Here is a 15,000-nt window from a genome sequence, read left to right on the forward strand (position 1 = left end):
TGAAATCATGTTTAGTCGAACGCATGTTCTAAGGGGTGACTATTGTTTATCCCGTACTCTGCGATCACGGGTCCTGAAGGGGTAATTACACGTGTTGGCTACAGAACACTACAGAACTCTCCCCCTAGTGACGAGGCAGGAGGAACGATAACTGTTTTTTCTTTGTAGTGTGCGTGTGTGTGCGTGTGCGTGCTTGCGTGCGTGTGCGTGCGTGCTCGTGCATGGGTGCGTGCGTGGGCGTGCGTGCGAGCGTGTGCGCGTGCGTGCGTGTGCGCGTGCGTGCGTGTGCGCGTGCGTGCGTGTGCGCATGCGTGCGGGGTTGCGTGCGAGCGTGCGTGGGCGTGCGTGCGAGTGTGTGCGCGTGCGTGCGGGGTTGCGTGCGAGCGTGCGTGCGTGGGCGTGCAAGCGTGTGTGTGTGTGTGTGTGTGTGTCAGTGGCTGCACTGGCTGTGGCTGCGGCTGTAGCTGTGGTGGCTGCGGTTGCAGCGGCGGCAGCGGTGGTGTTCGAAACATCCTGTAGTTGATTGTCCGTCATGCTTACGTGGTTAGCGTGTAAGCAATGTTCGTGGGCAGCTGGGTTGGCCAGAGCAGTCCGGGTTGGCGGAGCTGGGCACGCTGGGGCGGCGGGGCTGGGCTGAGCATGGCGGTGAGACGATGGGCTGGGCTGGGAAACCAAGCCGGGACGTTGGGACGGGGCTGGGCATGCTGGTGCAGCGGGCTGGGCGGAGTGGTGGGGCTAGGCTGGGCAACCAAACCGGGACGGCGGGGCGGGGCTGGGCACGCTGGTGCGGCGTGCAGGCCGGGGCGGTGGTAGTGGGCTGGGCAGCCAAGCCGGGACAGCGGGGCGGGGCTGGGCACGCTGGTGCGGCGTGCAGGCCGGGGTGGTAGAGCTGGGAAGGCCGGGCGGGTGGAGCCGGGCTGGACGAGCAGGCTGGGCGGCAAGGGCGGCGGAAGTCCAGGGCAGGTAGCAGGGACGTCGAGAGTAGTCCACGGCTGGCGGCAAGGGCGGCGGAAGTCCAGGGCAGGTGTTCGGTCACTCCAGGGTTACCAAATGTAGTGGTTACTACAATTGTCCTTGTTGGAGGAAGCTAGGATATTTAAAGTCAATCCCATGACTGATCTGTTTATTGGAAATGACGATGATGGTATTTACAATATTTGTGGCGAAATTCTGGATTCTTTGTGTTACATATGCAATTATTCAAAATCTTTTTATAATACATAAATATGCTTTTTACAGGATGTAGAGGGATATATTTTATTTTATTTACAAAATAGATTAAGTTACTATAAAGTAATGTCGTAACACATTCGTAAAGATTCAACAAAAACCCACTGTGTTGGATAAGAAGAAATGAAATAAAATTAATTTATATACTAGGATGAAAGAACATAAAAATTCAATTAAATACGCACAACATAATTCCGCTGTCTTCCAACATGTAGACAAGGAAGGCCATCATATGGATTGGAATGAGGCAAAGATTATCTTTAATTCAAAATGCAGTTTTAAAAGAAAAATAATAGAATCATCCCTGATTAACAAATTTCCAAATTTTAATATGTCACATGGACAGTGGTCACCTGACTGCCTTACCACCTGGGCAGTCAACAAATTGTTACCATCGTTGGTGAAGGCGGGTGACCTGCCCCGCAAAGTACTAGATGCTACCTGAGTCCTACCCTTGTCCCTTATTCTTATTGTATATAAGACATGCCATTTGCTCTACCTTTCTGTATTCCACTGAAGAGGATCACAGTCCGTGATCGAAATATATGGAATTAATTTTATTTCATTTCTTCTTATCTAACACAGTGGGTTTTTGTTGAATAGATTAAGTTGTTACAGTGAACATTGTTATTTATATTAACTACATTTAGTTGAAATCATGTTTAGTCGAACGCATGTTCTAAGGGGTGACTATTGTTTATCCTTTACTCTGCGATCACGGGTCCTGAAGGGGTAATTACACGTGTTGGCTACAGAACACTACAGATTCAACCGCCTTTCAAAGGAACCTATGCGAGCATGGGTGATGGCGTGGCACTCAGCGTTAGTGTGACGTGAAGAAGGGGTCCGACTCCATACAATTCTCCACAAATATGAGTGGGCATTTGAATTAGGAAGCATTCAATTTGCTGTTCTTATTCTACATTACCCACGTAAACAGATCAGGAGATGGTTGTTGGGTTGTGATTATGGTGGTGGAGGTGACTAAAGTATGCCTTACAGACTTTAACATGTGGTCATGCTTCGTGCATATACGTGCATATACGAGAAGCATATCTTCAAGTAAAGACTTTTGTTAAAGTTTTGTGGTAGGTATTGAAAGGAAAGTAGTGCTGCATGTTGTAAGGGGGATACTGCATTCCAAGGTCACGAAGAATGAGTTGGATCCTGTGCAGAAAACAACTAGCTTTGCGGGGCACAATGACACCTTATCACAGCAGTGCAATGAATTCTTACATAATCTAGATGCACATGCGATATGAAATGATAGTGTATAGACGCTCTTTCGTCAATAAGATATCGACAAGTGGTGCTAGGCACACCACGGAGTCAGTGGCTATGTGCACAAATGCACGAATGACCACAAGTTGCTTATCACACAAGCAATGAGAGATGAGGGTTCCAAGTGTTCACTGCACCATATTATGGTCGGGGCAACCTACTCAATGCACCGCATTAGGCTCTACATATCTTTGCACTTTCTGTGACATGCATGTGTCTGCTACAACGACAAAACCGACACGAGAGTTAAGGAAAAGTGTGGCCAATGATTAAAATGGAACCAAGCCATAGTTCTGTTGGTCTTCCAATATTTTGTCACCTTTGGACGCTGTGCACTGGACGTTAGTAAAGTAGGATCTTCATTTTACTAGCAATTGTTAGAATATACGGTCTGTGGGTGGGACTATATGTATAACCAGGAGACACTATAGTCCCGTCGCAAACCTCAAACCATGCATGCATACAGCTTTTGTTATCACCATCTTTTTTGTCACCACTGTACTTACCAGTTATATACATTAAGCATTAGAGATCAATCCCATCTCCCCATAAGGAAAGTGGATGATGTACTACTACCATACAATTTCTATAATTTAGTTATCACACTATGTTTTTCCATGATGCGATATCACATCACAACATTCTACTGATCAAAGCTCACATATGTATAAACTAATTTTGCATTTACATTGAACATATCAGTTTTAGATATTACATTGAAATTTATCGTGCCCACAGAATATGCTGTAGTTACATCAGTACACGTACCAGCAAAACAAGTTCGTGTCCACACATATGCTATATTCATTAGACTATGCGAACACTAAACATGGGCATATACATATATAAACCATGGTTTCATAGCACAGTACACGCTGTTATGTTTCTTTTCCGTAGATTCCACGTGGACAAGGCACAACAGCTGGGAACATTACAGCTTGATCTTTCACCCGCACTATGTCCCAAGGGTCACCTACCGTTATTTCTACGAGGGTGAGGTGGTTACTAGGGCAGAGGTGGTAGAGGACGCAGATTCACGCCTCGGCGTGCGCGCCTTCGTCAACTTGGTGGCAAACACACCATGCGACATGAAGATCAAGGTGATGTATGGCAGTGTTCTCCTGCGCAAGAGATCGGGTGACTCACAACACATCCCGATCACTTAGTATGTCTTGTTTTACAGCACCTTCCTATTATCTCTGCAGTAGTGTAGGGGTCCTTTTTTTTTTCCCTTCTCTCGTGAGTTCTGGCCATATTATCCAGACATCTGCACTCTGTAGTAGTTCTTCGCTGGCTATTTTGTATAGTAGATTTTCCTTGTTCTGGTCAGGATTGCTATGCAAATATGAATTTTCCAGAAGCCCCATAACTCTCAGTAACCTCCACCTTTCAGCCCACAACATATTATCATCGTTGTACACAGCTATTTCTTTTTGATCAAATATCCTGTTTACTCTACTTCAGTCATTGTAGAAATGGCGTTTTCCCATACTTTACACCCCAACAGATACATTTCACATTCCTTATGAATTTGCTACACCTTACTCTCAACTCTTGTTTTTTAATGAGAAAAGAACGTGTGTCGATACAATCTTGTAATAAGATGTACATAAAAGATATATGTAGAAGCAACCTTGTATTCAGATCTTCCTTGACGAGAAAACTAAATTAGTGTATTGTATTATAAAGCTTTAGACTTTTTATTTGGTTATTTCATTTCATTAAATGTCATTAAAATTGAATAGGATAAGATTCATCAATTTGTTTATTCTTTTTATCTTTTTAGATCGAAGATCTAGAGATCACAAACGTTCGACCCGAGGACTCAAGCGACCTCAGGGCGTCGTTCGAAGCACATGATCTTCACTTCAGGTAAAAAAGAACAGGCGTCCGGCATAGGCAAAACATTTGCAACTCATATTTTGGAAAATCTAGTACTTACCCATGATTTCTTCTTAGATTATAATCTATCTCTTTATTTCACATTCAACTACATAATAAGGTCAAGGCTTAAAGGGCCAATACTACTGACATGCTCATTATAGGTTTTTGCGTTCCGAGAAAAAAAAAATGGTGACATGGAAAGAAATAAAGTTGAAAGTTAAAAGATGAAGATTATCAAACATCCTTTTGATAACTTATTACCAGTAAATATGTATTTAACTTTCATCACGAAGCTCGTCAAACTATGCATGAGTTACCTGTATATTCAAGAGAATATAATCTAAAGGGTATGGACGATTTTAATTGCTTACTATAATAACGGAATGCCATGGCTCTTCTGTTTTTTTGTTTTTCCAGCTTCAAGGATGGGCGCATTGACGAGCTCTGTCCGCACGTTGACGAGGACCCACGCGCCCTCAACTTTAAGCGGGCTATCCTGTCCTCGCTACAGACAACCCTGAGTAGCTCGTTGTTCCAGCCTGGTACATCACACACCACTCAGGTTCTTGAGGTGAGAACAGGGAGTCGTTTCCGAAATATGTAGGGCGGTTTGATTGTCAAAGATCGAATTACTCAAGTAAATGATGCAAAAAATGAGGTGTAAAGTGTAAGAAAGGTAGATTCGTGGGAACAGGTGTAAAGCTGACACTAAAACAATAAAAAGGAAATAAAGAATATAGATATAGCTAAACATTACATCCCATGGCAAAGTATAGGAGGTTGGATTTCAACAGGTAACAGCCATTTACCGCGTGAATATGTATATATATATATAAATATATATATATATATATATATATATATATTTTATATTTATATATATATATATATATATATGTGTGTGTGTGTGTGTGTGTGTGTGTGTGTGTGTGTGTGTGTGTGTGTGTGTGTGTGTGTGTGTGTGTGTGTGTGTGTGTGTGTGTGTGTGTGTGTGTGTGTGTGTGTGTGTGTGTGTGTGTGTGTGTGTGTGTGTACATATATATACATATATACATATATATAAATATATATATGTATGTGTATGTATATACATATATATACATATATATACATATATATATATATATATATATATATATATATATATATACATGAGAGATTTTGGGCGATGGAAGTAAAATGAAGATGCTCTCTGAATAGTTTGTACTCTTACGTTACGACCACTTTGGTATTCTTCAGAGAGTTTTCTACAGAAGGTTCTTAAATGTCACATTTTATATCACTCTTGAGGGGCCACTCGGTCAAGTTATAGCGTCCGGGAGGTGAACATTTGTCTTTTTGTCTCCAACAAAATAGCGAGAATTGTTAAACGACAAGAAAAAAATCCTATCAGAGAGAAAAAAAGTCCTATCAATGAGCTAAGTGTGGTTTATGAGATTCCTTGTAAAGGGTGCTCAGCCTCCTTTTTCGGCGAGTCGAGACGAGGCTTAAACAAACGTATATATGAACATAAAAATTACATTAGAGCGCACAGGACGTCCAACTCCTTAGTTCATACGAAAATCGACTAAAACATATGAATCTGTTTTCCCTAAAAAAGCGTAGACTCAGAAGTGACTTGATACAGGTCTTTAAGATTTTAAAGGGGATTGACAACATCAAAAGTGACAAAATTTTCACATTGAATGAGAATCAGACAAGAAACAATGGTCTCAAACTGTCCGGAAATAGATTAAATTTGGAAGTAGGTAGAAACAACTTTGCCAACCGTGTAGTTAATGAATGGAATAAACTTCCTGCACAGGTAGTGCAATGTAGTTCAGTTCGAAGCTTTAAGAATCATTAAGATAAACACCTAAGCAAGATGCTGTAGTGATTATAATTTATTTTCTATTATTTGTTTTTGTTTTGTTATCATTTGTCTGTCTGATTTTCATTAATTATAACACTGTACAACAAATTTCAGGATTAAGAAAAAAACATAGTTCTCATGTGCGTTTTATAATGAAGTTCAGTATGCTGAATTCAAATTTGATAACAAAAATTTCATGCCACGTCACAATTTTTTGTAAATCGCTGTTTTAATAATTATGCAATTAATAGAGATTTCCAAGGTTCCATAAATGTATTTTGCTCCCAAAGTCAGATTAAATGTCTTCATTGTATTTATTTAATTAATATATAATGAATCGGCATGTTTGTTAGCTTTATATGATGTATTAACCTACAATCTATTATTTACTTCTTCTTTTATAAGACGTCTCAGGCGTGTCACGCTTCAGGTTCCAACAGAAGTCAGCCAGCATAGCAGGGCTCCATTTTCCCTTGTACCTGTTTTCCATTGACGCTATATCTTGATGGAACCTCTCTCCATGTTCATTACTCACATCTGCTGCATTCTCTGGGAAGAAGGACAGATGAGAATGAAGAAAGTGTATCTTCAGTGACATATTGCATCCGAGATCTTGGTAGCATTTTATTAGCCTCTCCACTTTACGCTCTCGCTGGGACTCTTGGTGCTTTCCCAGAAGCCCTTTGCATACATCTTTGAATGCATGCCAGGCCGCTAGCTCAGGTTCATCCATTGTCGCCTCAAAGTCCTCATCATTTATAAGCTTGCGAATCTGAGGGCCTACAAATATACCCTCTTTAATCTTGGCATCACTAATTTTAGGGAAGATCCCTTTGAGATACTGGAAACATGGCTTGTTATGTTGCAGTGCTTTGGTAAATTGCTTCATTAGGCCTAGTTTTATATGCAGGGGTGGCAAAATGATTTTCTCCTTCTTAACTAGTGGCTCATGAATTACATTATGGCATCCAAGCGTCATAGATTCCCGAGATGGCCATTCTGAGCGTATATAATGTTCTGATCTGGCCCTACTGTCCCACTTGCAAAGAAAGCACATAAATTTGGTGTATCCATTTTGTAGCCCATTAAGTATGGCTACTACTTTCAAGTCTGCACAAATTAACCACTCATGCTCTTTGTAACTTATGCGGTCTAGAATAAAAGCAAGGTTCTCATATGTCTCTCTTAAAATGACTGAGCAAGCAACTGGAACTGAAGGCATGGTGTTCCCAATGTGCAACAGAACTGCTTTTATGCTGTAAAGGGATCCATCTATGAATAGCCTCCACTCATTGGGTTCATAGGACAGCTCAAGGGCACTGAATAGGCCTCTGATATCATTACAATAAGTCAAGTTGTTTTCCAAAGTGAAGAAATCCTGTAGATTTGCAGAACGCTTCCTAAATACTGTAATTCGAGCTTCTTCATCCAACAGGTGCCATTGTTGCAAACGTGAGGCCAGGAGTTCACTCTGTTGCTTAGTAAGTGTTAGATCACGAACTAGATCATTGAGTTCTGGTTGGGTGATGAGGTGTGGTTTCTTATCAGATTCAAGTTGTGTCGTATACGTTGCATCTTGAGATTCTGAATCGTCTGAGTTGCTCGTGTCATCGCTTGGTAGTTCAGAGGGCGGCTGTGGTACAGGAATATCACTTGAATGTAGAACTGGGCGAATAGCAGACTGAAGATCTGGATACACGATAGATTTCTTGCCTTTTCTGTTGCGACCTGCAGGAAAATAAAATAAAATCAGACTAAAAATGGATACTATTGGTTGTGATCACGTGCAAAAATAGTGGAAGTGCAACTTATTATGTATTTCGATCTTTTTTATTGATACATCTCTTGAAAATATATATAAAAACAGTAAAAAATAAACACTGAACACCCACCTTTAATATCCGTTAAGCAGAAGTAGCAATCTGTTGAGTGGTCCTTTGGCTCCCTCCAGACCATTAGTACGCCAAACATGAGGCCAGTCCCTTTGCCTTTCACCCAGGCAGAAAGGGAACTTGTACACCTGACACAACATATGTGAGGTGCCCAGCTTTTGTCCTGGTCACCCACTTTACATCCAAAGTACAGCTCATAAAGTTTCTTTACACGTTGAGTCAACTGTCTCTTGTATTGCCTTAATGTAACTGATCCACATATATAACAAAACTTGTCTGGCGAATTCTTGCATTCTCTAGGCATCTTAACTCTGTATCCTGTTAAGAAAAAAAACACATAGCTATGTGAAAAATTATATAAATGGTAAAAGCAACAAAAAATACCGTTCAGATAGACATTGCAGGCACTGCTATTTACGAAGAACTGGAGGGTCACAGAAAGAAACGGAAGTTATATTCGTGATCCACGCAAAAAATAACTCTAGAAAAGGATAGTCTCATTTCCGTTTTTTTTTTTTTCATTGTTATACAGTGAATTATTAGTTATATGTCAGTTTATTATTATTTACTATTTACCTGTTTGTTTATTATTTAACTATACCTATGCATTTTATTATGTATTTTATTTGTTATTTACATTATTATAGTTTTTATTTATTATTTTATTATTAATATGACTTTTTTCGCATCCGACCTAGATATGTACCAAAAGGTCTCCTGTCGGCATGCTCCACCTTTGTAATCCTTTGTAATCCTTCAACAGGCAGACAAATTTGGTCACCTTCCTCATTGGAAAGAGGCAAAAGTCCTCAGAAAAGGTTAGGAAAAGAAAACAAGAAAAACAATTGAAGCTGCATACATAAACGTAAAAGAAAACACTAAAGGAAGAGAGGGGTTCATCTGCTTATCAAAGGTGGCAAGTGTCCTTGTACTAGACTCACTGAGACACCAGACAAATGTTCACCTCCCGGACGCTATAACCTGACCGAGTGGCCCCTCAAGAGTGATATAAAATGTGACATTTAAGAACCTTCTGTAGAAAACTCTCTGAAGAATACCAAAGTGGTCGTAACGTAAGAGTACAAACTATTCCGAGAGCATCTTCATTTTACTTCCATCGCCCAAAATTTATCATCTATCATTTGATATATATATATATATATATATATATATATATATATATGTGTGTGTGTGTGTGTGTGTGTGTGTGTGTGTGTGTGTGTGTGTGTGTGTGTGTGTGTGTGTGTGTGTGTGTGTGTGTGTGTGTGTGTGTGTGTGTGTGTGTGTGTGTGTGTGTGTGTGTGTTTACCTAGTTGCATTTACCTAGTTGTATTTTACGGGAAGGGGAGCTATGCTCGTAGTGTCCCGTCTTCATATCTCATTTTATCTAAACTATTTTTAAATTCATGTATTGTTTTTGCACACACCACTTTCTCATCTAACTTGTTCCAGCTATCTATTACTCTGTGAGGAAAGCTGCTCTTTTTCAGATCTCTTCTATAGCTGTCTTTCTTGATTTTTTTTCCGTGCCCTCTTGTATTTGTATCATCCCATTTTATCAGAGTCTCTCTATCAATAATTTCTATGCCTTTCATGATTCTGTACATAGCTATCAAATCTCCTCTCTCTCTTCTTTGCTCTAGTGTCTGTAGTTCAAGTTTTGCTAGTCTCTCTTCATATGATAGTTTTGAGAGTGTTGGTGCCAATTTTGTAATTGCTCTTTGTATTCTTTCAAGTTTTTTTTATACATTTTTTGTACTTGGTGACCACATCGTTGCTGCATATTCCAATCTTGGTCTTATCAGAGTGATTAGTATTTTTTTCGCCATTTCTTCATCCAGGTATGTAAATGCCACTTTGATTGTTCTTATTGAATTATAAGTTTCTCCAAAAATATCATTTGTATGTTTCTCAGGTGTCATATTATTCATAACAATGACTCCCAGGTCCTTCTCATTTTCTACTTTTTTTTATTCCTTCTCCCAATTTATATGATCCAGTTATTCTGTTTTTGCTTTTTCCAAATTCCATTATACTACACTTTTTATCCATCTCCCACTTCCTACTCCATTCCCATACTTTATTTAGATCACTCTGTAGTGACTCACAATCTTCTTCCGTGTTCACTTTTTTTAATAGTTTTGCATCATCTGCGAAAATCAGCTCATGTTACTTTCAATTTCTTCATCCATATCATTAATATATATAGCAAACATTATTGGGGCCGCTTATTACGTCATCCCATTTTGAGTGTTTGTCTCTTATCACTACTCTCATTTTTCTTTCTTGCAAAAAGTCTTCCATCCATTTAAGCAGTTTGCCCTGTATTCCTCCTTCAGTTCCTAATTTCTTAAGCAACTTTTTATGTGGTACTTTGTCAAAAGCTTTTTTTAGGTCTAGAAATGCACAATCAGCCCATCCATCTCTTTCTTGTATTATATCTATTAGCCTTGAATAGAAACATATTAAATTAGTGACGCATGATCGTCCTTGTCTGAATCCAAATTGCCTTGGATTTAGCACGTTGTTGTTTTTTTCTAAATATTTTACCCATTTACTTTTGATAATTCTTTCACAAATTTTTGCTATTGTACTTGTTAGAGAGACTGGTCTATAGTTGGTAGGGTCTTCTTTATTACCTCCTTTATATATAGGTACTATATTTGCTTTTTTCCAATCTTCTGGAACTTTTCCTTCTTTCAAGGAACTGTTTATTATGCTATGTATTTTGTCTGCCAGTTCATTTCTGCATTCTTTCAAAATCCAGTTTGCTATTTCATCTGGTCCATGCGATTTTCTAACATCAAGATTACTCAAGTGTTTCATTATTTTATTCTTTGTTACTTCTATTTCTTTCATAGGGGGGACTTTCTCTTTCCATTCGATCTCTTCCGGTTGTATATTCTCCCTTGTAAACACTGATCTAAAATGCTTGTTCATAATTTCCGCCATTTCTATTTCCTCTGTGTATTCAGCTCCTCCTTGTCTTAGTTTCTCCAAGTCTTGTTTGTTTTTCAGTTTGTTGTTTACAAATCTGTACAATAGTTTTGGTTGATCTTTACATTTTTCTATGACATCTTTTTAATATTTTCTCTTTTCCTCTCTGCACGCTTGTACATATTCATTTTTATAACAAGTATATATTTTCCATTTTTCAGGTCTTCTGTGTTTCTTCCATTTGGTCCAAGCTTTGTCTCTTTTGTCTTTTAACACTACAACTTTTGTTGTACCAGCACTTTAAATATTATTTTTCTTGTTTTTGTCTTGGGACATACTTTTCCACTCCATTTTTATAATTTTTTGTCAAAATATTCCATTTCTCTACTGTTGTATCTTCTTTGTGTATTCTTTCCCAGTTTTCATTTTGAAAGAATTCTCTTAATTTATCAAAAAAAAATTTCTTACATCAATCTTCCTTTTCTATATTGTTCATTTCTTTTCATGTATTTTTTCTCATTTAGTTCTAGTTCTATCACTATGTGGTCACTTTTACTTATTGGTGCCTGGTATTCTATCTTTTCCACTATTTCAGGTTCTGATGTGATTATTAGGTCTAGTCTCGATGGTTCTTCTTCATTTCTATACCTAGTGTTCTCTTGAATCCATTGTGTCATTGTGTGGTCAATAATCATCTCAAGTAGAACATTTCCCCATGAGTCGTCTCCACCCTTTACGGTCATCTCTTCCCAGCAGATTCCTTTGCAATTAAAGTCACCCATCATAACTATTCTTCCTCCATCTTCCATTATCTTGTTTAATGTTATTCTTGTGTCTTCTAACATACTTTTATGTTCACTCTCCTCCCACGAGGTTTTTTTGGGGGCACGTAGTTTATTAGACTTTCTGCTCCTCTTATCTCTGTCTTCTACTTCTATCATAATCATCTCTATTGTATTCTTTCCATATGTGACACACCTCACGTTTATATCCTTCTTAGTCAGGAACATAACTCCACCCCCTTGTTTTATCTCTCTGTTTCTAATCCAATAATTATATGCATTGTGTCCTATGCTGTTGGGTGGTAGTGGACCTTTTGATTTTGTCTCTACAATTCCCATTATGTCCGGTTCTTTTTCCTTCAGATACTCGTTCAGTTCATTCAGTCCTGTTATTAATCCATCTATATTTGTGTAGGACACTCTTAACTTTCTGTTATTTCCATTGTATTCTCTGTTTCTTTTTTGTTTCTCTCTGTTATGGTCCATTTCCTCAATTTCATATTCACTACTCTCCAGTAGAATTATTTTTTTTCTGACTCCGTTCTGGTCTCGTTTTTTTTTCTTTAGCTTCTTGCCTTTCCATTTTTCTTCCTCTCTTTCCTCTTTATTCATTTCTCTTTTTATCCATACCTTTTTATATTGTTCACTTGCTGCTAGCTTCCCTGTTTTTGCTAAGATATTCACTGCTGTTGTTTGTGATCGGAATTTAATCTTCATTGGTCTGGTCTTATCTGTACTATATTTTCCGAGCCTAAACATCGCTTCGATTTGTTTCATTATTTCAGGTTCATTTTCCTGAACTAATTCTAGTAAACTGCTTACTATTCCTTTTTCCTCACTGATTCTATCTAGGTTATGTTTCTCTTCCATTCCTAATACAATTATACATTTCTTCTTATCTGCTAAGTCTCTTACTATATTTTCCTTCTGTCTCATCACTTTGATAACTGAGTCTTCAGTTTGTTCTTTCATTTATTGTTTAATTATATCAGTAAATGCAACTTTACTGTTTTCCTGGATTTTTCTCCAACCCTGTGCTTCTTTTGCTATGGCCTCTTTATTGTCTTAATTGTTCCTTTTTAATTCTTCATTCTCTTCTTTTACTTCTTTTAACTATCTTTTTAACTCTTCTATTTCATTAGTTAAATTTTTGTTCGCCTTCTCTAGTTCTTCCAATCTTTCAACTCTCTGCGCAATGTTGGTTACGTTACCGAACCTATCCTCCCAGTGTTCGATCATCTTATCAAGTTTCTCCTCTAGTCTTTTCAATCGGGGGAGGTTGGTATCCCCCCCACTCTCATTAAATCCCTGGAAATTATTATCCTCACCTTCCATTGTGCTGCTCTTATCTATATTTCTAATCTCTACAATTTTGTTAATCCCATCACCAGAATCATCGGTCCTGCGTTTGCTTACAAGACGTCTGGCCTCTTGGACCAAGTCCTCCCCTTCCTCATTTCTTTCCATTTCCCTCAGTAATTCCTCCCTTTCTCCTTTTTCCTCACTTTCCCACGACACCACGAGTTATCCCCTTCCCTGTAAATACAATAGGTACTTCCTTTGCGTTGAGGTCCACGAATATTTCATTTTTTCTTCAGAACTGTAATCCTCGCCGTCCATCCGACAAAAGTGTGTGTGTGTGTGTGTGTGTGTGTGTGTGTGTGTGTGTGTGTGTGTGTGTGTGTGTGTGTGTGTGTGTGTGTGTGTGTGTGTGTGTGTGTGTTTGTGTGTGTGTGTGTGCGTGTGTATGTATATATATATATATATATATATGTATATATATATGTATACATATATATATATATATATATATATTTATATATATATGTATACACATATATATACATATATATATATATATATATATGTGTGTGTGTGTGTGTGTGTGTGTGTGTGTGTGTGTGTGTGTGTGTGTGTGTGTGTGTGTGTGTGTCTGTGTGTGTGTGTGTGTGTGTGTGTGTGTGTGTGTGTGTGTGTGTGTGTGTGTGTGTGTGTGTGTGTGTGTGTGTGTGTGTGTATATATATATATATATATATATATTCACGCGGTGAATGGCTGTTACCTGTTGAAATCCAACCTCCTATACTTTGCCATGGGTTGTAATGTTTAGCTATATCTTTATATATATATATATTTTTTAGACATTATTATCATTATTAGTTTTCTTCTATTGTGATGGATGTCACGACTTCCCCAGTCCAATGATCTTTACTCTTATATTTAAGTACCTCCCCTAAGGACGTGACTTTACTCCCGTGAACCAATGAAATTTTCTTCTTCTCCACCCTTTCCCCAGTTACAAAGACTATTACAAACGTCTTAAGCAATACTACTTACTCAAGCAATCACGACATCGATGCATGACGGGCTTAGTTTAGATATTGTTGGATCAACATAATCTACTATAATAAAGTAGTAGCTTCTGTCTGTCTGTTTATTTGTTTGTTTGTTTGTTTGTTTCTACATGAACTCCTCCTAGGATTTTGGAGATAGACCCCATAATCATATATATTCTGATACCCTATCACTCCAAGTACTTGGATAACTATATTTCATTTCCCCCAAAATATTATTTTGGCGAGAGTTAAGTGTTAAATGGGTATGATGGTGTAACACTCCATTACTCTAGTCTCCCCTTAATAGAATTAGCATTTTGATTTATGATTGAACAAACCATTGTATGTGTTTATGAATATTATTTATATTTGTAAAATTAATGTTACCACAAACTATGATAGCCTTTGTAAGGAGAAAGCATGGCGGAAATATCGAGTTATCACGAAGAAACGTAGAAACTGAACAACTACACATCAGGCTCAATGACCCCCTTGTACAGAAATAAAATCTGGTCCCTAGCTGTTGTTTATAAACTTTAGACGGGGAGCGAAATTATGCAACTCCTTCGCGGCTATCATTTACCAAACATCCAACTCATAAAATGAAATCTTCGCCACCTATCTCTCTATCTGCCTTACTTATCTACCTTTATCTACCAGCCTCTTACAGCTATTCATCAGGCGTTGTAATGTAATAGAGTAATTTTTCACCACGAAGGGCATTCAATTAAGTTTGAAGCGACACTTATAAGTGTTAAATGCTGTGAGAGCTGGATTTAATTCGATTTGCCAGAAGACAGATTTT

General features: G+C 38.4%; 1 protein-coding gene across 2 annotated transcripts in view; it reads left to right on the plus strand.

Moving 5' to 3' along the window:
• LOC143041519 (uncharacterized) overlaps positions 1-15,000 on the plus strand; it is a 147,999-nt gene that overhangs the window by 35,568 nt on the left and 97,431 nt on the right. For both annotated transcript variants that reach the window (XM_076213485.1, XM_076213486.1), the window contains exons 4-6: positions 3,409-3,611; positions 4,298-4,383; positions 4,813-4,966. In XM_076213485.1, coding sequence (XP_076069600.1) covers positions 3,409-3,611; positions 4,298-4,383; positions 4,813-4,966 — 443 coding nt within the window. The remainder of the gene's footprint in view (positions 1-3,408; positions 3,612-4,297; positions 4,384-4,812; positions 4,967-15,000) is intronic.

The sequence above is a fragment of the Oratosquilla oratoria genome, chromosome 31 (genome assembly GCF_046742065.1).
Source record: "Oratosquilla oratoria isolate Oo_2021 chromosome 31, ASM4674206v1, whole genome shotgun sequence".
Taxonomy (NCBI): domain Eukaryota; kingdom Metazoa; phylum Arthropoda; class Malacostraca; order Stomatopoda; family Squillidae; genus Oratosquilla; species Oratosquilla oratoria.